Genomic DNA, 24,809 nt, shown 5'->3' on the forward strand with positions numbered 1-24,809 from the left:
AGCAAAGTGATTCAGTTATACATATACATATATGTACTCTTTTTCAAATTTTTTCCCCATTTAGGTTATAACAGACTTTTGAGCAGAGTTCCCTGTGCTATATAGTAGGTCCTTGTTGGTTATCTATTTTAAATATAATAGCTTTTTTGTCATCAACTAAAATGATATTGTTTTCCTTCTTTGATTTATTAATGTAGTCTTAATGATACTAATAGATTTCCTAAGGTTAAATCATCCTTAAATCTCTGGGACAGCTTGACCCTATACTTTTAATATACTTTTGGGATCGGTTTGCTAGTATTTTATTTTGGATTTTACAGTGAGGTGATGAGAAGAACCTACTGTTTTCTTTTCTTGTGCTATCCTTTTTGCTAGCAGAGTTATGTTAGTTTCAAAGAGTATCTTCTCTTTTGCATTTTTTCTTTCCTCTGGAAATAATGTGTAACATAGGCATTATCAATTACTTTAAAGTTCTGTAAAACATCTGGCCCTTTTAAAAGATATATCTTTGATACTTTTTTCTATTTCTTCATCAGCTACTGGATTATCAAGCTTTTCCATTCCTTCTAACAATTTCAGTAATTTACATTTTCCTAGAAAATAATCCATCTCATCCAATTTCCAGGATATGTGGCATAAACTTATGCATAATATTCTCTTATAAGGCTTTCATCTTGGTATTTATAGAGATGTCCCTAGCTCGTTTTTAATGTTTGCTTCTAGTTTGTTTTCTTCTTAAGCAGACTTGCCCAGAGTCTGCCACCTTTTGATTTTACTCATCAAATTGTTTTGGTTTTCATTAACTTATAATTTTATATTTATTAACTCCTTCATTCTAATTTATTTTGTTGTTTTAAATCAGTGTGAATTGAGTATCTTGTTCAGTTTTTTTTTTTGAATGCTATTTATTTTTTACACAGCAGGTTCTTATTAGTCATCCATTTTATACACATCAGTGTATACATGTCAATCCCAATCTCCCAATTCATCACACCACCACCGCTCCCCCTGCCACTTTCCCCCCTTGGTGTCCATACATTTGTTCTCTACATCTGTGTCTCAATTTCTGTCCTGCAAACCAGTTCATCTGTACCATTTTTCTAGGTTCCACATATATGCGTTAATATATGATATTTGTTTTTCTCTTTCTGACTTACTTCACTCTGTATGACAGTCTCTAGATCCATCCACACTTCTACAAATGACTCAATTTCGTTCCTTTTTATGGCTGAGTAATATTCCGCTGTATATATGTACCACATCTTCTTTATCCATTCATCTGTCGATGGGCATTTAGGTTGCTTCCATGTCCTGGCTACTGTAAATAGTGCTGCAAAGAACACTGGGATACATCTGTCTTTCTGAATTATGGTTTTCTCTGGGTATATGCCCAGTAGTGGGATTGCTGGGTCATATGGTAGCTCTATTTTTAGTTTTTTAAGGAACCTCCATACTGTTCTCCATAGTGGCTGTATCAATTTACATTCCCACCAACAGTGCAAGAGGGTTCCCTTTTCTCCACACCCTCTCCAGCATTTGTTGTTTGTAGATTTTCTGATGATGCCCATTCTAACTGGTGTGAGGTGATACCTCATTGTAGTTTTGATTTGCATGATGTTCAGCAGCTTTTCATGTGCTTCTTGGCCATCTGTATGTCTCCTTTGGAGAAATGTCTACTTAGCTCTTCTGCCCATTTTTGGATTGGGTTGTTTGTTATTTTAATATTGAGCTGCATGAGCTGTTTATATATTTTGGAGATTAATGCTTTGTCCGTTGATTCGTTTGCAAATATTTTCTCCCATTCTGAGGGTTGTCTTTTCGTCTTGTTTGTAGTTTGCTTTGCAAAAGCTTTGAAGGTTCATTAGGTCCCATTTGTTTATTTTTGTTTTTATTTCCATTACTCCAGGAGGTGGATCCAAAAAGATCTTGCTGTGATTTATGTCGAAGAGTGTTCTTCCTATGTTTTCCTCTAAGACTTTTATAGTGTCCGGTCTTACATTTAGGTCTCAAATCCATTTTGAGTTTATTTTTGTGTATGGTGTTAGGGAGTGTTCTAATTTCATTCTTTTACATGTAGCTGTCTGGTTTTCCCAGCACCACTTACTGAAGAGACTGTCTTTTCTCCACTGTATATGCTTGCCTCCTTTATCAAAGATAAGGTGACCATATGTGCGTGGGCTTATCTCTGGGCTTTCTATCCTGTTCCATTGATCTATATTTCTGTTTTTGTGCCAGTACCATATTGTCTCGATTACTGCAGCTTTGTAGTATAGTCTGAAGTCAGGGAGTCTGATTCCTCCAGATCCGTGTTTTTCCCTCAAGACCGCTTTGGCTATTCGGGGTCTTTTATGTCTCCATACAAATTTTAAGATTTTTTATTCTAGTTCTGCAAAAAATGCCACTGGTAATTTGATAGGGATTGTACTGAATCTGTAGATTACTTTGGATAGTATTGTCATTTTCACAACATTGATTCTTCCAATCCAAGAACATGGTATATCTCTCCATCTGTTGGTATCATCTTTAATTTCTTTCATCAGTGTCTTATAGTTTTCTGCATACAGGTCTTTTGTCTCCCTAGGTAGGTTTATTCCTAGGTACTTTATTCTTCTTGCTGCAGTGGTAAATGGGAGTGTTTCCTTAATTTCTCTTTCAGATTTTTCATCATTAGTGTATAGGAATGCAAGGGATTTCTGTGCATTAATTTTGTATTCCGCAACTTTACCAAATTCATTGATTAGCTCTAGTAGTTTTCTGGTGGCATCTTTAGGATTCTCTATGTATAGTATCATCTCATCTGCAAACAGTGACAGCTTTACTTCTTCTTTTCTGATTTGAATTCCTTTTATTTCTTTTTCTTCTCTGATTGCTGTGGCTGAAAATTCCAAAACTATGTTGAATAATAGTGGTGACAGTGGACATCCTTGTCTTGTTCCTGATCTTAGAGGAAATGCTTTCAGTTTTTCACCATTGAGAATGATGTTTGCTGTGAGTTTGTCGTATATGGCCTTTATTATGTTGAGGTAGGTTCCCTCTATGACCACTTTCTGGAGAGTTATCATAAATGGGTGTTGGGGGACTTCCCTGGTGGTCCAGTGGTAAAGAATCTGCCTTCCAATGCAGGGGACACAGGTTCGATCCCTGGTAGGGGAACTAAGATCCCACATGCCGCGGGGCAACTAATCCCGCATGCCACAACTACTGAGCCCGCACATATCAACAAGAGAAAACCCGAACACCACAATTAGAAGCCCACGTGCAACAACAAAGACACGACGCAGCCAAAAAAAAAAAAAAAAAAAAAACAATAAATAAATGGGTGTTGGATTTTGTCAAAAGCTTTTTATGCATCTATTGAGATGATCATATGGTTTTTCTTCTTCAATTTGTTAATATGGTGTATCACATTGACTGATTTGCATATACTGAAGAATCCTTGCATCTCTGGGATAAATCCCACTTGATCATGGAGTGTGATCCTTTAAATGTGTTGTTGGATTCTGTTTGCTAGTATTTTGTTGAGGATTTTTGCATCTATATTCATCAGTGATATTGGTCTGTAATTTTCTTTTTTGGTAGCATCTTTGTCTGGTTTTGGTATCAGGGTGATGGTGGCCTCATAGAATGAGTTTGGGAGTGTTCCTTCCTCTGCAATTTTTTGGAAGAGTTTGAGAAGGACGGGTGTTAGCTCTTCTCTAGATGTTTGATAGAATTCACCTGTGAAGCAATCTGGTCCTGGACTTTTGTTTGTTGGAAGATTTTTTTTTTTTTTTTTTATGGGCAAAATAGATTTATTTGTTTACCAAGTCTACAGATGGTACAAAAAGGACAAAGTCAATACATTACATAACAATCATAATTTTAAAGCCAGGAAAATGGGCCAGCATCAACAATTTGAAACTTAGTAAGAATAAATATGAAACAGTGCACCTAAGTTAAAAATTTAAAAAGTACACCTAGGATAAGGGAAACTCTGCTTAAAAGTAGAGAAACAAAAAACTATAAGGTTTTAAAAACAAGTTCAGTATAAGCCAACAACATGACACTGCTGCCAAAGCATAAAAATTTTTTTTAATTTAGGGCTATATTAATGAAATTATCAAGCCAAGATAAAGTGAGGTAATAGTTTCACTTTATTGCTCATTAATGACAACTCAAATGTCACAATTTAAGAAACACAGTAAATTAAAGAGTATACGTAGAGAAAGAAAAACTGAGAGGCACAATCTTGTCAAATGAAAAATGGTTAAAGAACAAAGGATATTCAACCAGGAGAAGAGATGACTGCGAGCTTAACACCTGACTGTAAGTAGATAAAGGGCTATCATTTAAAATATAAAATGAATTTTTTCTGTACTGCTCCAGCAGAGAGAACTAGAACCAGTAAGTAGCCACTAGAAAGAAGCAGTTTTCAGGTTCAATTCAGGAAAAACTTTCCAATAATTGATAGAGCTTTTCTATGGTGGAATGGACAAAGTATGCAAAGTAGAGGATCACTTATCCCAGATGTCAGAACTGTTTTTTTTATTTTGTGGTTAGACTAAATCAGTGTTTCCCAAACCTAACGCATATCAATAAAACTATGAAGTTTTTTTAAAATACAAATTCCACAGTTGTCACCACAAGCAACGTAGGTCTGGGAGGGGCCTGGAATCTGTAAGAAGCCTCCTGGGTGATTCTCATACACCTAGTAGCCCAGTGGTTCAAGATCCTGATTTGTAGGCATTTTCAGTACATTCACTTTCCACATCTGGGCTTCCCTGGAGATTGCCTTTTCCAACAGGAAAGACAATCTCTGGTTTTCCAAAGGCCCTGGAAACTTCATGATATCCTTTGGATCTGCCTGCCACCCAGCTTGATGTAGCTACCTTCTCCTCCTCTTCCTCCTCCTCCTCCTCCTCCTCCCCGGCAGAGCTGTAGGCCTCACAGTGGTGACGAGGGGTCATCCGGGGGCCCGTTACCACCTCATTTTCCTCAGTGCGCGGCGACCGGGCGCGCGGGACGAGGACGGGGCCGACTGAGGAGGGAGAAGAGGGGGAACCGGGCCAGAGGGCGTGGGCGCTCGAGCGGGACGCACGGCTGCGGCCTGTGGGTCGGTCAGCGAATTAGTTCCATGACGCCCCCGGACCTGAGGCCGCTGCCGGTCCCGCTCCTTGTTGGAAGATTTTTAATCACAGTTTCAATTTCATTACTTGTGATTGGTCTGTTCATATTTTCTATTTCTTCCTGGTTCAGTCTTGGAAGGTTATACCTTTCTAAGAATTTGTCCATTTCTTCCAGGTTGTCCATTTTATTGGCATAGAGTTGCTTTTAGTAGTCTCTTAGGATGCTTTGTATTTCTGCAGTGCCTGTTGTAACTTCTCCTTTTTCATTTCTAATTTTATTGATTTTGAGTCCTCTCCATCTTTTTCTTGATGAGGCTGGCTAACGGTTTATCAATTTTGTTTATCTTCTCAAAGAACCAGCTTTTAGTTTTACTGATCTTTGCTATTGTCTTCTTTGTTTCTATTTCATTTATTTCTGCTCTGATCTTTATGATTTCTTTCCTTCTACTAACTTTGGGCTTTGTTTGTTCTTCTTTCTCTAGTTCCTTTAGGTGTAAGGTTAGGTTGTTTATTTGAGATGTTTGTTGTTTCTTGAGGTAGGATTGTATTGCTATAAACTTCCCTCTTAGAACTGCTTTTGCTGCATTCCATAGGTTTTGGATCATCATGTTTTCATTGTCATTTGTCTCTAGGTATTTTCTGACTTTCTCTTTGATTTCTTCAGTGATCTCCTGGTTATTTAGTAACGTATTGTTTAGCCTCCATGTGTTTGTGTTTTTTACTTTTTTTCCCTGTAATTGATTTCTAATCTCATAGCGTTGTGGTCAGAAAACATGCTTGATATGATTTCAATTTTTCTTAAATTTGCTGAGGCTTGATTTGTGACCCAAGATGTGATCTATCCTGGAGAATGTTCCACGCGCACTTGAGAAGGAAGTGTAATCTGCTCTTTTTGGATGGAATGTCCTATAAATATCAATTAAATCTATCTGGTCTGTTGTGTCATTTAAAGCTTCTGTTTCCTTATTTATTTTCATGTTGGATGATCTGTCCATTGGTGTAAGTGAGGTGTTAAAGTTCCCCACTATTATTGTGTTACTGTCGATTTCCTCTTTTATAGCTGTTAGCAGTTGCCTTATGTATTGAGGTGTTCCTATGTTGGGTGCATATATAATTGCTATATCTTCTTCTTGGATTGATCCCTTGATCATTATGTAGTGTCCTTCCTTGTCTCTTGTAACATTCTTTATTTTAAGGTCTATTTTATCTGATATGAGTATAGCTACTCCAGCTTTCTTCTGATTTCCATTTGCATGGAATATCTTTTTCCATCCCCTCACTTTCAGTCTGTAAGTGTCCCTAGGTCTGAAGTGGGTCTCTTGTAGACAGCATATATATGGGTCTTGTTTTTGTATCCATTCAGCGAGCCTGTGTCTTTTGGTTGGAGCATTTAATCCATTCACGTTTAAGGTAATTATCGATATGTATGTTCCTATTACCATTTTCTTAATTCTTCTGGGTTTGTTTTTCTAGGTCCTTTTCTTCTCTTGTGTTTCCCGCTAGAGAAGTTCCTTTAGCATTCGTTGTAGAGCTGGTTTGGTGGTGCTGAATTCTCTTACCTTTTGCTTGTCTGTAAAGCTTTTGATTTCTCCATCGAATCTGAATGAGATCCTTGCCAGGTAGAGTAATCTTGGTTGTAGGTTCTTCCTCACTTTAAATATGTCATGCCACTCCCTTCTGGCTTGTAGAGTTTCTGCTGAGAAATCAGCTGTTAACCTTATGGGAGTTCCCTGGTATGTTATTTGTCGTTTTACCCTTGCTGCTTTCAATGATTTTTCTGTCTTTAATTTTTGCCAATTTGATTACTATGTGTCTTGGCGTGTTTCTCCTTGGGTTTATCCTGTATGGGACTCTCTGCGCTTCCTGGACTTGGGTGGCTATTTCCTTTCCCATGTTAGGGAAGTTTTCGACTGTAATCTCTTCAAATATTTTCTCAGGCCCTTTCTCTCTCTCTTCACCTTCTGGGACCCCTATAATGCGAATGTTTTTGCTTTTAATGTTGTCCCAGAGGTCTCTTAGGCTGTCTTCATTTCTTTTCATTCTTTTTTCTTTATTCTGTTCCGCAGCAGTGAATTCCACCATTCTGTCTTCCAGGTCACTTATCCATTCTTCTGCCTAAGTTATTCTGCTATTGACTCCTTCTAGTGTATTTTTCATTTCAGTTATTGTATTCTTCATCTGTTTGTTTGTTCTTTAATTCTTCTAGGTCTTTGTTAAACATTTCTTGCATCTTCTCAATCTCTGTCTCCATTCTTTTTCCAAAGTCCTGGATCATCTTCACTATCATTATTCTGAATTCATTTTCTAGAAGGTTGCCTATCTCCACTTCATTTAGTTGTTTTTCTAGGGTTTTATCTTGTTCCCTCATCTGGTACATAGCTCTCCGCCTTTTCAGCTTGTCTACCTTTCTGTGAATGTGGTTTTTGTTCCACAGGCTGCACGACTGTGGTTTTTCTTGCTTCTGCTGTCTGCCCCCTGGTGGATGGGGCTATCTAAGAGGCTTGTGCAAGTTTCCTGATGGGAGGGACTGGTGGTGGGTAGAGCTGGCTGTTGCTCTGGTGGGCAGAGCTCAGTAAAACTTTAATCCGCTTGTCTGCTGATGGGTGAGGCTGAGTTCCCTCCCTGTTGGTTGCTTGGCCTGAGGTGACCCAACACTGGAGCCTACCCAGGCTCTTTGGTGGGGCTAATGGCGGACTCTGGGAGGGCTCACACCAAGGAGTACTTCCCAGAACTTCTGCTGCCAGTGTCCTTGTCCTCATGTTGAGACACAGCCACCCCCCGCCTCTGCAGCAGACCCTCCAACACTAGCAGGTAGGTCTGGTTTAGTCTCCTACGGGGTCACTTCTCCTTCCCCTGGGTCCCGACGCGCACACTACTTTGTGTGTGCCCTGCAAGCATGGAGTCTCTGCTTCCCCCAGTCCTGTTGAAGTCCTGCAATCAAATCCCACTAGCCTTCAAAGTCTGATTCTCTAGGAATTCCTCCTCCCGTTGCCAGACCCCCAGGTTGGGAAGCCTGACGTGGGGATCAGAACCTTCACTCCAGTGGGTGGACTTCTGTGGTATAAGTGTTCTCCAGTTTGTGAGTCACCCACCCACCAGTTATGGGATTTGATTTTATTGTGATTGCGCCCCTCCTACCATCTCACTGTGGCTTCTCCTTTGTCTCTGGATGTGGGGTATCTTTTTTGGTGAGTTCCAGTGTCTTCCTGTCGATGACTGTTCAGCAGTTAGTTGTGATTCCGGTGCTCTCGCAAGAGGGAGTGAGAGCACGTCCTTCTACTCTACACCATCTTGAACCAATACACCTTGTTCATTCAGTTTTAATCTCTCTTATTTACTAATTAATATTTAATTGCTATGAATTTCCCATAGTTGCACATTGGCTACACTGACATTACAGTGTGCTCTCACTGTAATTTACTTCTAAATTGTGTGACTTCAGTTATGATTGTCTCTTTAAGCTAGTTAAAAGCTATGTCTCTTCTCCCCTGCCAAGAATGTAGATGTTTTTGTTTTAGATTTATGTTTTTGTTTGTTCTGTATGTTTTTGTTTTTTTGGGGGTGGTAAAGCATCCTATTGCTGTTCATTTCTATGGCACCGTGGTCAGGAAATATAACCTGTTTGTTTTTTGCTTTCCAAAAATCAACTGATTTTCTTTGTGGAACAAAACATGCTCACTTTTGGGGACTATTCCGTGTGTTGCAAAAGCATATATATTCTCAAGAAATCTATGTGTAGGGGGTTTCCCTGGTGGCGCAGTGGTTAAGAATCCACCTGCCAATGCAGGGGACATGGGTTCAAGCCCTGGTCCAGGAAGATCCCACATGCTGTGGAGCAACTAAGCCCCTGTGCCACAACTACTGAGCCCTCGTGCCACAACTACCGAAGCTCACGTACCCTAGAGCCCGTGCTCTGCAACAAAGAGAAGCCACTGTAATGGGAAGGCTGCGCACCACAACAAAGAGTAGTGCCCCCCTCACCGCAACTAGAGAAAGCCCATGCGCAGCAACGAAGACCCAACACAGCCAAAAATAAATAAATTAATTAATTGATTAATTAAAAAAAAAAGAAATCTATGTGTAGGAACTACAGCCAGTCTTCATTAAGGATCTAGAACTGAGAAACGGAAAGCCACTGAATACCAATAGTTATTTCCCCCCCCCAAAGCCACTGAATACCAATAGTTATTTTTTCTCCCCAAATAAGGTACACAACACCTTATTTCTTCAATGCATTTGATTCATTCTTCTCTCTACAGATAAAGTTCTGATTGCTTAGGTATTTGAATCTTACCACCCTGACTAGGAGCAAACCCTCTGTGTCTAATGGCCTGAACACTCCAGTCACCAGTGGCCCAAAAGCAAACTCCTAGGCAAAACAATCCAACTGGCCCCACTTGAATTAGAGGTCCATCCTCAGTCTACTCAACTATGGCCAGGAAAAGCAAGGTTGTTATTGTAAAGACTTTTAAAGCTCACCCATAGCCAGGTCTCCTCTACTTCCAGGGACATGGAAGAACTACACTTCTTTACCCCCTTGCAGTTAGGTAAGGCCAAATGACTAGTTCCTACTACTAAAGTTACATACATAATTGCTGGTTACAAGATCCTCCAATGTTCTCCTTCCTTCCATAGCAACCGAGAAAGCCATGTGTTCCAGAGGAACAGCTACAAGATGGTAGAGCCTCTGACAGGCTTTCTCTCAACTGCTTACTTGACCCAAGCTGAATATGGAATGAGAAACGAACTTTTCACTCTGTCAAGCCACTGAAATTTGAGAAATTTTTTTCCTTAATGTGGCATAATTTAGCCTATCCTGATTAATACTGTCCTGTTAACCAATACCTCCCAGAGCTGCAAGGAGGTCGAATTCTCTATATATTCTCTATTTATAATAAAATTGACATCACCAGTACAAATGAAATTTGAGGGACAGTCTTTCTTTTCTATAGTCTCCAAATTTTTCTAAAAATAGCATATTTTTTTTTCACAATCAGAGAAAAATACTCTTTAAAGAGCTAATAAAAGTTTCAATGGAATTAGCACTTTGGAACTAGAAACTTAGCCATTATCTAGTCTAGTCCTGACCACTGCCATTCTACAGAACAGAGAACTGAGACCTAAAGCATGTCCTGAATGAGACTATCCAATAGTCAATACTGAACTAAGGATAACCACGCAGGCCTCTGGATTGTTTAAGTCAGTTAAGATAACACATTTTAAGATTTATTCTCTTATCTTTTAAAAATATACTTTCTACGATTTTCCATGGGTCTTTTCCCCCACTTTATTCTAATTTTTACATATCTCACCACATTGTCAACCTAAATAAGGTTAGGTCCCCTACTAGCCACTCTCCTAGTACTCTACACTTTTCTTTCCTAGCACCAATACTGCATTGTCATGACATAACTGGGTGGGTTTGTGTTTTTTTAATCTGGTCTCCCCCACTAGAGCATAAGCTCTATGAAAGCAGAACTCAGGGCTAGTTTTATTTTCTATTGTAAAACCGAGTCTGAACAGTCTCTAGTCTGTAACAGGTGCTCATTACATACTTACCAAGTTGAATTATACTTTCCAAGTGTTAAAGACTTAGAAATAATTACCAACACTAAACTGATCATCTCAGAATTCTTGTCTCTGCTTCCTCAAAAAGACTGTTTCTTTCTCCTTAGAAAAGTTAAGGGCTCTATGCAAGTGCCAAGAAAATAGGAGGTTTTCATTCTTCTTGAATCCCAAATAATTCCTAATTCTTTTGTAACTTATTTGATCCATGTGTGGTTATTTAGAAGTGCACTGTTTTATTTCAAAGATTTTCTCATTATCTTTTGTTATTGGTTTCTAACTTAATTCCATTATCGTCAGAGGACATTACGAATGATTTCAATCCTTTGATATTTGTTGAGGCTTGCTTTAATGACCCAGCAAATGGGTCACACTCTATCCTTACTGGGTGTGATGTTCACTATATATTATGTTTTTTTGTTGCATCACCCGACCTTCCGTATCTTTACTACTGTTCTGTCTGCCAGTTTGATCAGCAGTCAGTGTGGTCATGGTCCCTGATCTAAAATTTTAGGTAACGTACACAGTGCTTACAATGGGTCAGATACGGTTCTAAGATATAAAATACATTTATATTACATATATGTTTTATATATACATATGACATACATATATATCATATATATATAAACTTACAACCACTCCATGAGGTAGGAGCCATTATTCCCATTTTACAGATGAGGAAACAGACACAGAGATGTTACTCAATTTACCAAAACTGCTGATGGCCCAGCTAGAAAGAAGCTGAGCTGGGATTTAAACCCAACCAGAGTCCATGCTCTTAACCACTATATATTTATAATACATGATCCTAGGATAAAATGTTTTCCCTCAAGTAGAAAAAAATTTTACTGCAACAGTACCCCCCCCAAATGGTTAAGAACTATTTTTTTATTAGAAATGCTTAAGATGTGAATTTTAAAAGGATACAAATATTGCATCCTCAGTATCAGGGCAAACTACGCAAAAAATATGAGTAGAAAAAGAAGACCGAAAACAATTATACTGAATGTCAATAATGGTTGTTATGAGACGCTGGGGATGTGTTTCCTTTTTGTTCTACTTTTCCATGTTTTCTGAGTCCTGAATATGTATCATCCCTATAGTAAGTAAAAACTAAAGAGCATTCTATAACCACTGACTTAACTGAGAGTGTTCTGCCTTAATTTTCAAGAGGTAAAAAATGTTAGCAAGACAATGAATCACCAGAGATAATGGATACTAAAAAGTGCTTTGTAAACTATAAAGCTATTCAAATGTTAGTAATTTAAGCATCCCAAAACCAAATAAAAGCTTTTTTATGTCTTTCCCTTTTTAAATTTCAACTTTTATTTATTTTTTTAGTTTTTTTAGTTTTTGGCTGCACCACGCTGGTATGTAGGATCTTAGCTCCCTGACCAGGGATCGAACCCACACCTCCTGCACTGGCAGGCAGTCTTAACCACTGGACTGCCAGGGAAGTCCCTCAACTGTTTTTAAATGCCTGATTATTTTAAAACTTAAATATTCTGTCTAAACAAATTCATAAGAGCTGATTTTTGAAGGGCAGAAAATTAAAGTACCACACATCCCTGAATACTAACAAAAACGAAAGCAACCAACAAATTTACAACAGATCACACTCTTCTAGTATCACTGAAAATCCCCTTATCTGTAATCTAATAAAATGTTGATTCAGTGCTGAAGATTTAAATAGGAAACCCAAATTTAACCCCCCAAAGTGATCTGTTACTTTTGGAAAAGAATTTTTATAACTCCTTAAGAAAAGGGAATAATTCATTTAAAGATGACTTAATACACACTGTAACACTAAAATTATCCATATCATAATTAGTCGTAAGAATATCAGCTCAGTCTATTTAGGATATGTTTCTCTTTCAAAGTTTCTTCTGCTATTTCTGCAACAGAACCTATGAACAAAGAACGCACAGCTGCCTCGCAGATGTATAATTTCAGTGTTTAGATTCCATTCTTCCTAGCTTCATTCTGCAAGAGATTTTGGATTTTCTATTTCCATATGGTTTTTGACCTTCCTCAGTTTAGGTTCTACCTCCCCACATCTTACTCTATTTTAGTCCATTATTATAGAAAAACACTTCAAATTTGAAACATCTTAATTTTTTTTAAAGCTTAAAACTTGCACAGCTGAAAAGAGGAGAATATACAGGAAAAAAAGATGAACAGATAACTAGAACAAGACAGCCATATTTCCAAAACTTTCTATTTCTATTTAGATAACTACCCCCCCACCCCGTCCCCTTAATTCTAAGTTTCTTATATTTCAGGTTCAGACATACAAGTTTAATGTATGCACAGAATTTCAGCTTTACTCACCTAATTTCATCAAATTCTTAAGTTATGGCAGAAACATTAAGCAGTAAGATTTTTTTAAACTTACACTGTGTATACCAAAATGTTTACAGATGTCACCTTTGAGTAGCATGAATATGACAGATTTTTACTTTCTTCTCAGGGCTTTTCTGTGTTTTAAATTTGTTCAGTGAGCACTACTTCTGTAATAAGGAGGCAAAAAAGACTTTTGTTTTGTTTTAAAGAGAAACCTGCGAGGAAAAGGATTCTTTTTAAATGTCTACATGCCATAACCACTTATGTTTAAAAATTTTTTATGGGGGGCTTCCCTGGTGGCGCAGTGGTTAAGAATCCGCCTGCCAATGCAGGGGACATGGGTTCGAGCCCTGGTATGGGAAGATCCCACATGCCGCGGAGCAACTGGGCCCATGAGCCACAACTACTGAGCCCACGCGTCTGGAGCCTGTGCTCCGCAACGGGAGAGGCCGCGACGGTGAGAGGCCCGCGCACCGCGATGAAGAGTGGCCCCCTCTCGCCGCAACTGGAGAAAGCCCTGGCACAGAAACTAAGACCCAACACAGCCAAAAATAAATATAAATTAATTAATTAATTTTAAAAAAAGATGAGGAACAAGGATACATTGCATAGCACAGGGAATTATAGCCATTATCTTAAAAAAAAAAAAATTTTTTTTATGGAACAACATAAGCAATTTACTAATATTCCAGAGGACAGTCCCAGCATCATTAACAGGTAAAAATCAGGTTTCATTTCTCAACCTATTTGACTCCCAAAACTGCCCCCTAGATGAGCTTATTCACTTTCATTTTCAATTGATGTGGCAGTATTTTTAAATTTTTTTTCTTCCTGTTCTCTCACAGGATAGACTGTAAATGTATTCTAAGAAACAATACAAATAACACAATTATGTTTTACAAATATCTACCCAATTTCAACTACTTTAAGAGTAAAAGCCATGGTAAAGCTGTGAAAAAGGCTTGTCTGTGTGATCATCATCAACAATTAAACATATATGTCTCAGAAATGAGATATACAACACTAATTTTATTTTATTTATTTTAATTAATTAATTAATTAATTAATTAATGGCTGCTTTGGGTCTTCCTTGCTGCGCACAGGCTTTCTCTAGTTGCGGCAAGTGGTGGCTACTCTTTGTTGCGGTGCGCAGACTTCTCATTGCCGTGGCTTCTCTTATTGTGGAGCACGGGCTCTAGGTGCGCGGGCTTCAGTAGTTGCAGTGCGCAGGCTTAGTAGTTATGGCTCGCAGGCTCTAGAGCGCAGGCTCAGTAGTTGTGGCACACAGGCTTAGCTGCTCCGCAGCATGTGGGATCTTCCTGGACCAGGGCTCGAACCCATGTCCCCTGCATTGGCAGGCGGATTCTTAACCACTGCACCACCAGGGAAGTCCCAGAACACTAATTTTAAAAAATATTTACGAGAAGGGTTCTTGTTTAAAAAGTAACTGTATTCCACTGACCTTTTAATATCCTTTTTTCTACAATGCAAAGGAAACATTAAGAAAGTCAAAGAATGACAGTCAAAAAGTTACCCATGAAAAGTTTCTAACAAATCTTAAATATTAAAAAGAGGGGCTTCCCTGGTGGCGCAGTGGTTAAGAATCCGCCTGTCAATGCAAGGGACACGGCATATTACTGAAATGTACACAGTAAAAGTTATCTGTTATCAAGTGACCATATTTTGTTGATTTGGTGTATATTTAAGATACTTCTGGATACTGTTGAAATATTTTTATTTCATGACATTTTTAAATGATTTTTTGAAAAAAGTTTAAGAACCTCACCAAAATTTAACAGTCTTTAACGTTTTCCATCAGGAGCTCCTTTCAGCTAGAAATCTAAAATATTCTTAGTTAAATACAAATTTAAGACATTCAAGATCTTATATTCCTAAAATATATTACAAAAATTTTAATTTCAAATAAGAAAACTACCTAAAAATTTCAATATACCCAAAACAGTATGACAACCACGCAAGTCTCCTCCAGATTTAACTTCAAAATTGAGAGCCTGTAACATTGCAGATAATTTACCTGAAGGCTACGCTCAAAAGAGGAGATAAGAAAGCTGAGCATGGAAGAATACCACTGGTCATACGCTATTCCCTTCATTACCTGAAATGACTGCCAGGACAGGAAGAGTGACTTTTCAGCCAAAAGTCAGAAATCCAGTGCTGTCATCAGGACCAAAAGCATTATAAGACCTGCAATTTCAGTGACTAACTGCTCTACATTAAAGTCACGGAATTTTCTTTATTTTTTTCTTTAAGCATAAAATAACCTTAAAGTTTATCAAGTCCTCTCACTTTTTAAGATAAGGAAACAGAGATCAGATAGAGTTAATGTAGTATCCAAGACTGCACAGTTAGCTTAGTGGTAGTACCAGTACTAGATGTTAGTTTATAAAAAATTAGAAGCCAATACTTAAGTGTTCTGCTGCTTCTTTAAAATTTTTCATATTTCCCAAATTATCCACAGTAGGTGTACTGCTTTTATAATTTTTTAAAATTTATTTATTTATTTATTTATTTATTTATTTATTTTTGGCTGCGTTGGGTCTTCGTTGCTGCGCACAGGCTTTCTCTAGTTGCGGCGAGTGGGGGCTACTCTTCGTTGTGGTGTGCAGGCTTCTCATTGCGGTGGCCTCTCTTGTTGTGGAGCACGGGCTCTAGGCACGCAGGCTTCAGTAGTTGTGGCGCACGGGCTCGGTAGTTGTGGCTCATGGGCTCTAGAGCACAGGCTTGGTAGTTGTGGTGCATGGGCTTAGTTGCTCCGTGGCATGTGGGATCTTCCTGGACCAGGGCTCAAACGCGTGTTCCCTGCATTGGCAGGCGGATTCTTAACCACAGTGCCACCAGTGAAGTCCTGCTTTTATAATTTTTAAAAGAGCAAAAAATGTTTGCTTTAAAAACTACTAAATACTTCCGGGAGCCCTCTCCCTCTCCTTTCTGGTCCAAGGTCTCACTCTATAGGCCACTTTCTCAGGAAGGCCTTCCAAAGCACCCGCACCCTAAACAGACCAGGTTCCCTTATTACACACTCTTATAAGCTCCCTGTACTTCCGTTTTCTATATCTTAATATAACTATAATTAGATAATTATTTGTGAAATTATTTAATGTCTATTTTCTCTACCTAGGTCTTAAATTGCTGTTTCTCAGGGCTGTTCTGGGCTCTCTGCTGTTATATACCAGGAGTTCCTGAAATGAGGTCCATAACATAACCATGAAATTATACGCTTGTTACATTTGTGTATTTTTCTTCAGATACTCAAAAAATGACCTTTAAAAGGGTTAAGAACCAAAAATAGTAGATTTATGTTGTGTACCTACCCAGAGCCATCCTTTCTTTGGGGAAGCAACCACTTGCCTATCTCACATGGTTCCAGGAAGGCTATTAGTCCCTGACTGCTCCAGTGGGCATGTAAGCCATTTGTGGCCAATGATGGTACCCCAGACTCCATGTAGACCTGATAACAATCTCTCCATGAGACAGAATACATGCACCTGGGAAAGAAGTGCTTTTTCCCTCTCTTGAATCCATAGCAATAAGGCCCATTATAAGCCTAGAGTTACCAGTGGTCCTCTCTGCCAGATGAAGCCAAGAAAGAGGTAAGCAGAGAAGACAGACCCCCGATTACATCATCTGAACACTTAGATCCAGCCATACCTACTTCCAGTCTTTTCAAAAACGTGAGGGGCGGGGTAGGAGGGGAGCCTTTTTCCCCTTTAAGCTATGAGTTAGGTTTGTCACTTGCAAGAAAAAGTCACCTGAGAGAGCCACCCAATTCCCATTGCTGAAATATACAACTTATATGGTAATCACTCCCAAATGTCTACCTCCAGCCCAAATCGCTGTCAAACTCCAGACCAATATATGCAAGCAACTGCCAAGTAGAACTCTCTACCTGGTGTTCCAGAGGATCAAAACTAAACTATTTTCCTCCAGAAGCCAGCTCTCCCTCCACTTTTTTCATCTCAGCCAACAACACACGTCTACCCTACCAGGTTTCCGATCTAGAAACCTGGGAGTCATTCTTGACAATCCCATTCCTCCTCTCTCCCCCAGCTAATTACCCAGTCCTGTCCATTCTACGCCCTAATTACCTGCCACTATCCTAGTCTGAACCAGGATGGAACGGCTTCCCTACAAGTTTTAGTGTCTTCAGTCTTCTTTTCTTCAAACTGATTCTCCGCTATGTAACTAATCTCACAAAACTGCAAATTTGACTATTTTATCCCCACACTTGACATACCACTATCCTCCTTAAGTGAACACCCAATTATATACAGATAGAGCAACAACCAAGCTCCACAGCTTCAGATGTTATTAGTGGTATAAAAAATGTATACAGTAAGAAAACAAGGTTCATCAGAAACATAAAAGTATAGAAGAGTAACAATGTCCATAATATCAGGGTAGCTCAAATTCACCAGTTTTTAATAAAAGATACTCAAGAATATCTTTCCTTATCTAGTTCATGCCTATTCATTAGTTCTATATTTAACTGCCCTTATGAACTTGGTTTACGGACCCCCTCCTGAGTCCACAAGAGATTCCACTAATCATCTGATCTCCTTAAGACCCTACTCTAGTGCTTTCTTCAAAAAACATTACTGGGGATCTTTGAGCAGGTCATTTTGTTTCTATCAATATTTTTTTAGAACTGATAGCCTTTAAAATATTGGCTATACAGCACTATTTACAATAGCCAAGACATGGAAACAGCCTAAATACCCATCTACAGATGAATGGATAAGAAGATGTGGTATATATATACAATGGAATATTACTCAGCCATAAAAACGAATGAAATAATGCCACTTGCAGCAACATGGACGGACCTAGAAATTATCATACTAAGCAAAGTAAATAAGACACAGAAAGATAAATATCAAAGATATTTGATATCATATCAAATATCATATATCATTTATATGTGGAATCTAAAGTATGACACAAATGAACTTATCTACAAAACAGAAACAGACTCACAGACATAGAGAACAGACTTCTTGTTGCCAAGGGGGAGGGCGATGAGGGAGGGAAGCAGTGGGAGTTTGGGATTAGCAGATGCAAACTATTATATATAGGATGGATAAACAACAAGGTCCTAGTGTATAGCAGAGGAAACTATATTCAATATCCTGAATCAACTTTGCTATCCAGCAGAAATTAACACAACATTGTAAATCAACTATACTTCAATAAAATTTATTAAAAGTTGGCTATAAGGACTTCCCTGGTGGCGCAGCAGTTAAGAATCTGCCTGCCAGCTGATTCACTTTGTTATAAAGCAGAAACTAACACACCATTGTAAAGCAATTATACTCCAATAAAGATGTTAAAAAAAAAAAAAAAAAGAATCTACCTGCCAATGCAGGGGACATGGGTTCAATCCCTGGTCTGGGAAGATCCCACATGCCACAGAGCAACTAAGCCCGTGCACCACAACTACTGGGCCTGCACTCTAGAGCCCATGAGCCACAACTACTGAGCCCACGTGCCACAACTACTGAAGCCCACGTGCCTAGAGCCTGTGCTCCGCAACAAGAGAAGCCACCACAATGAGAAGCCCACGCACCGCAACGAAGAGTAGCCCCCGCTCGCCGCAACTAGAAAAAGTCCATGCACCGCAACTAGAAAAAGCCCACGCGCAACAACAAAGACCCAACGAAGACCCAACGCAGCCAAAATAATTAATTAATTAATTTTTAAAAAACAAAAAAAAACTGGCTATAAAATTGACAAACATTATAACTATGATTTAGTAAATTACCTAAATATTTACAATTACTTTTATATCTACTTTTTAAAAAATTAGGTATATGATGATTGTTAGTGATGATATATAAATACTGGATATTATCTTTAAAATAACCCACAAAATTGGTTGTCACAACTCTCCCACAATTCCCCCCTTACATAATCTGTGCCACTGTGTGAAAATTACCAGCTCTTTAGATAGCCTTAAGTTCAGAAAATGAGCAAAAGAAATTAAGAAGAAAAAGTGGGGGGCAGGGGGGTGTCAAAGTACCTCGCAATCAGATTGGCATACCTTGTCGTGAGAGACCCCATCCAAAAATAAATATTTCTCTATACTGCCTGAAACATTTTACTTGTTAAAGGGGTTTAACAAGCATCCTCTCTTAAAAAATGACTTTTCACAGTAACAGTAGAGCTATAAGCCACTCCTACATTAGTGTGGTTTAAATTCTTCTTCCCAACATCTACACTAAAGGGATGGGAGTTTTGATAAGTGAGAGAAACCCTATTCATCAATTATAAAGCGCATACATTTTTCATATTTTAGCACCTCTGAAATTAGGATGCATCTTACAATCGACGGCTTCTTAAAACTAACTAGAAGCATATTTTCTGTATAAATGGTCTATAAAATTATGGTGTATCTTATAGTTGACATAATTCAACACAACTCAGCATTTAATCTTAGGGTTAACGAGTTGGACTGATGTGGTCAATATGGACCTTGAGGTTTTAAAACAACATTCTAAAAGCATAAACACTAATAAAATGTGGAAGAGGGAAGGAAAGGCTTTCTAGACCAAAATTTAGCCTGAGAGGAAACCCATTTTCCTTTCTCTCCATGGCTCCCTGCTCCCAAGATCCAAAAGTCATATCAATACAACTACAACTGATGTCCAGCTGCTGCCAGGCTAGATAGGGCCTTTTTCCATTTATCATTTTAATATGCAACAAAGCCAGTTACAGACCCCTTCTACAGTCTAGGAGCAGAACTAATATTTGTATAAAAATCGCTGTAAAAGACCAAATGACTCATGAAAGTACACACTTAACATGTGTACATATCACTGTATACAAATTATATTTCAATAAGGTTGTTTTTTTAAAAAGACAAACGAGTGACAAAAGGCAACAAACTTTCAGTTATAAGGTAAGTTAAGTACTAGGAATGTAATGTACAACAACATGATAAATATAATTAACACTGCTGTATGTTATATATGAAAGTTGATAAAAGAGTAAATCCTAAGAGTTTTCATCACAGGAAAAAATTTTGTTTTCTATTTCTTTAATTTTGTATCTATATGAGATGACGGATGTTCACTAAACTTACTGTGATAATCATTTCATGATGTAAGTCAGATCATTACACTGTATACCATAAACTTATAGAGTGCTGTATGTCCATTATATCTCAATAAAATTGGAAGAAAAAAAAAACAAATGAGTAAGTGCAAAAAGAAAATATTAGATAAAAAACTTCATGCATTAAGCAAATCCCTTTTGGGACTTCCCTGGTGGCGCAGTGGTTAAGAATCCACCTGCCAATGCAGGGAACACGGGTTCAATCCCTGGTCTGGGAAGATCCCACATGCTGCGGAGCAACTAAGCCGGTGCACCACAACTACTGAGCCTGTGCTCTAGAGCCCGCAAGCCACAATTACTGAGCCAGCGCACCGCAACTACTGAAGCCTGCGCGCCTAGAGCCTGTGCTCCGCAACAGGAGAAGCCACCGCAATGAGAAGCCCATGCGCAGCAATGAAGACCCAATGCAGCCAAAAATAAATAAATAAATATATAAATTTATTTATTTATTTTAAAAAAGAAAATCCCTTTCTTCAGAAGGGGTTCCATCCAGAATTAGAAAATGGGGACGACTTCAAAAAGAGATGGAATTTGAAATGGAGCTTGAAGGAGGCAGGACTTATACATACAACAATTACCATTTATGCAGTCCCAGTAGAGGGAAGAGTTATAAGCAACAGCAGATGAAGGGTGGAAAGAACATGTGCAGGAAGCAAAAATAGTGGAAGATAAGAATCTGGCAAATCTGAGGCAAATCCCAAGGAAACAATTTCATTTAATAGAAGACACTGGAAACTTGAGTGGGGAAGTGACAAGAATGGGATTCAAGATTAATTTAGGCAGAAATGCGTAAGTTAACCTGGATAAAGGTGGAAGTAAAGGCAAGAAGATCATAACATTAGTCCAGGTGGGATGAGAACCTGATTCAGCTAGGAGGGGGAAAAAAAAAAAAAAAGATTGAAGAGGGAAAATGATCAAATATACAAATATATACACAGGACATAATATTGTATATAAGTATATCGAATCAAAGAAATTTAAAGAAAAAAGAATTATGTGAAAACCAAATAACACTAGATTTGAAAACTCAATAAATAAATTTCCGGAAAAAATATTAAACACAAAAATTCACACAAGAAATAGAAAACCTACACAGATCAACAGCTATTAAATAAACTGAAATGGTACTCAAATTCCTCTCCAGAAAAAAAAAATAAATATAAGCCTGAATGCTCTTATAGGTGAGTTCTGCCAAACTCTCAAGTAAAAGATAATCCCAGTCTAAACTGTTCCTGAAAAGAGAAAAAAGAAGGAAAGTGGCCCAACTCATTTTGTAATCTATTATAACCTTGATACCAACATGTATTAAGAACTGTACCAGAGTTGGCATGAACAGAGAGAAGAGTGACAATACCATGAAAGCAGAACCAATAGATGTTGGCTACAGACAACACATGATGGGATGGGGAAAGGACTAGGTTTGGGATAACATCAACAAAAATAAGGAACACCAGGGAAACAAGTTTGGTAAGAAGGAGGAGTTCACTTTGAACCTGAATAATCAGGTAGAGATACACATAAAACAATTTGAAAAACCAGGATTCAAGGGCAGAAGAGAAATAAAGAATAGAGATTTGAGAATTATTCAGACAGAAGGGTCTGAAACAATGTCAAAGGACCAGAGATGTATGAACAATGATCTGAAAAGTGAAACTTGGAGAACACTTACATTAATGAGGAGGAAGGAAGAAGGAAGAACAGAAAGTGAAAAGGGGCAAAGAGTAACGAGGTCAGTATAATGTCACAGAAGCCCCGTTTTCATCTAGTTAATTCATACTCATCCTTCGGAACTGTCACAGGGTTTCAATATAACATTTTTAAGAAGGCCTTCTGAGATTCTTCCAACATACACCAGCACCAGGTCAGGCCCCCATTTTAAGCTCTTATAAATACTCTGCACTTTAGCTATACAATTATATTTAATTATAGAATTCATTCTTAAACATATGTCTCCCTCAGTAGACTTTAAGCTCCATGAAGGCAAGGCACCGTATCTGTTGTTGCCTCCTACTGACTCATGTGTTACGTTAGAATACAGTAAGTATTCGTTGAATGAAATGGACAGGTGAATGATGGACAAGGAAAGGTATTTCAAGAATGATGGGTCGATGTTAAGTGCTACAAAAAGCTCAAGCTGACTTAGACAGGGGGCTTTAAAAGTGTTTATTAGGTTACAGGTGACCTTTGTGAAGGTGAAATCCAGATAATACGGGGTTAAGAAGTGAATGGATCGCCAGGAAGTAAAGGCAGGAAAAGTAAACTACTCTTGGCAATGTCTAGAGTTGGGATTATGAAGGAGTGAATTTTAATTTTACTTCATTTTGCTCTATTTTTCTTTAACGAACATGTATTACTTTTATAAGGACATAATTTCTTTTTATTGTTAATATGATTTGAAAAGGAAAGGCAGCAACAAGACAGGTTGAGGGAGTAGCAGACTCAAGGGAATGTTTTTGTAAATTGAACAAATCTTAGGCACATTCATACTTGTAAGAACTCTAAGACAAAAGAGTAACTTATACTCCATTAAGTAGGAAAGAAGAGAAAAATGAAATAAGGTGTTAACCAGGAGGAAGGACAAAAAATATTCTTCCACTAAGATGGAAGGAAAGAAGATGATAAAAGGAATCCAGCAAATTCTGGAAGGAGCTCCCATTGGATGCCTCAATGTTTTCAGGAAAGGATGTGAAGTGAAGAAAGCAGAAAAAGTTTAAAATGAGTTCTACGGAGAATGTGCGGGCGGGTTGGGGGTGGGGGGCGGGGCGTGGTGGTGGTGCAAAACAGGAGTGGAACACTGATTCTGTTAAGAGATCATTCTAAATTTCAACTGGCCTTTTGTAAACTTCAACCCATTTCTAGCTCAGAACTGCCCGTATTTTAGCTTTAATTTTTAAATATTTAAATAAAATTCTAGTTCAGAAACTTTCTATTTCAACAACTGAAAAGTTATAAACATTGATACATTCTACTTTAATTCAGACTTGAACTCCTCTTTTGAAATAAATACAATAAAGGAGTTGTTTTCAACTCAAGCAACAAAATAGCGATCATTTCAAGTATGAGTTTACTGAAAAGCGCTCCTAAACGTCAGAGTGTCTGCAGAGAAAGGCTTTTTGTAGTTGTTGTTGTTTAACTCTTCGCATGCCTCACTTTAACAGATCCTGAATAATAGAGAAAACCTTGCGTTCAAATCCCAGCTCATTTAGACAAGTTATTCAACCTCTTTGCGTCTCGGTTTCCTCTTCTAAAAAATGAGGAATATACTAACCAGGATTATCATAGGGATTAAATGACGTAACACAGGTGAACGTGCCAAGTTCGTACTATGTACTCCGAACAGTTTGCTAACCGTCTGAAAGACAAAACCTGCAGCACTTTGACCAAATTAAAACATCCGAGAGCCTGAAAGAGCACAAGTCACAAAACGCCAGATCCTAGCACACAGCACACTATTTTTCTTCCCTGACGCAAGCTACTTTTTTTTTCTTGCCAAACCTTTCCAGTAGGAGTCTGGAAAGAGAAAAAAAGCGTTACATTCAATCCAGCAGAAAGTTTTCAGAAACTGAAGTGCAGAATCACAACAGACATGGCAGCGGAGGCAGCGCAGGACAACAGGTGAACCTCCGAGAAACCTGGCACCTTCCCGCGGGCAAGTTTTGCGGGAGGGCTGGCAGTTCCTCCTGGCTCTACCGCCCCACGAAACAGACATTCGTTTTCTCTTTTTTTTTTTTTTTTTTTTGCAGAAACGTAATGGACAAATCGCGAATATCACCCTCGCAGCTCCCGGGCGGGGAGGTGAGCGCCTTTCCCATTTAAGGATTCAAGAATCGTCCTTGGTGGCAGCTTTCGCCCACACCGCCTCCCCAAACTCGGCCTGAAACCCGGGGGTGGGGAACAAAGAGGGGCCCAGAGGCGGGAACGTCGCGGGGGGCGGCCAGGGGGCCCGGGTCTCCGGCAGGGCCAGGCCCGGGGCGGCAGGGCCCAGTCGGCTGCGGCCTGACAGACCCGGGGCAGCGGGGACCCTGCGGAGCGGCCAGGCCCGGCGGCCCCCAGCTCGGGCCTCCCTCGCGCTCCCGGCTCCCCCCGAAACTTCGCCCCGAGCCCGCGCCAGCCTCCCTGCCGCGGCCGGCCTCTTCCGACGCGCACACGCACTCTCCGGACGAGCCAACTCACCCGGACCCTGGGGAACTCATCCTGCAGCCCTCGGCGCGGAGCGGGGTGGGCGCGGCGAGCCGCCGGGGCAAGGCGGGGGCCCGGCTCGGCCTCCGCCCTGGGCGTGCAGCGGCCCCAGCCCGGTCGCCCCTCGCGCGGCTGTACGATTCTCGTCTCGCGCGGACGGACGCGGCGCAGCCCGAGCCTTCCTGCCCGCCCTCCTCCCTCCTCCTTCGCCGAGCGCCAGCAGGCGGATTCCAATCTCGGCAGCCGTCGCCGCCGCCGCCGACACTCGCCAAGGAGGGAGGAGTGGGGGGGGGCCAGCACGGGAGCGGGGTCTGGGGGGAGGGGCGGGCCTCCGCGAGACTGGCTGCAGCGCGCGCGCACTGGGAGGGCGCCCGCCCCGCCCGGCCGGGGACGCGAAAGGAGCCGAGCGCGCGGCGGAAGTGCCCGAAGGGTCTGAGGGGCTCGGCGCCCCACTGCCGGGGAGGAGGGCTGGCAGCCGGCAAG

The 24,809-nt window shown here is 39.7% G+C and overlaps 1 protein-coding gene across 2 annotated transcripts in view; it reads right to left on the reverse strand.

The window, feature by feature from the left end:
- Positions 1–24,589, reverse strand: part of BMPR1A (bone morphogenetic protein receptor type 1A) — a 139,877-nt gene extending 115,288 nt beyond the window's left edge. For both annotated transcript variants that reach the window (XM_061179813.1, XM_061179800.1), the window contains exon 1: positions 24,321–24,589. In XM_061179813.1, the coding sequence (XP_061035796.1) occupies positions 24,321–24,340 (20 nt within the window). In that variant the 5' untranslated portion in view covers positions 24,341–24,589. The remainder of the gene's footprint in view (positions 1–24,320) is intronic.
- Positions 24,590–24,809: the final 220 nt, after the last annotated feature.

Source organism: Eubalaena glacialis, chromosome 1 (genome assembly GCF_028564815.1).
Source record: "Eubalaena glacialis isolate mEubGla1 chromosome 1, mEubGla1.1.hap2.+ XY, whole genome shotgun sequence".
Classification (NCBI taxonomy): Eukaryota; Metazoa; Chordata; class Mammalia; order Artiodactyla; family Balaenidae; genus Eubalaena; species Eubalaena glacialis.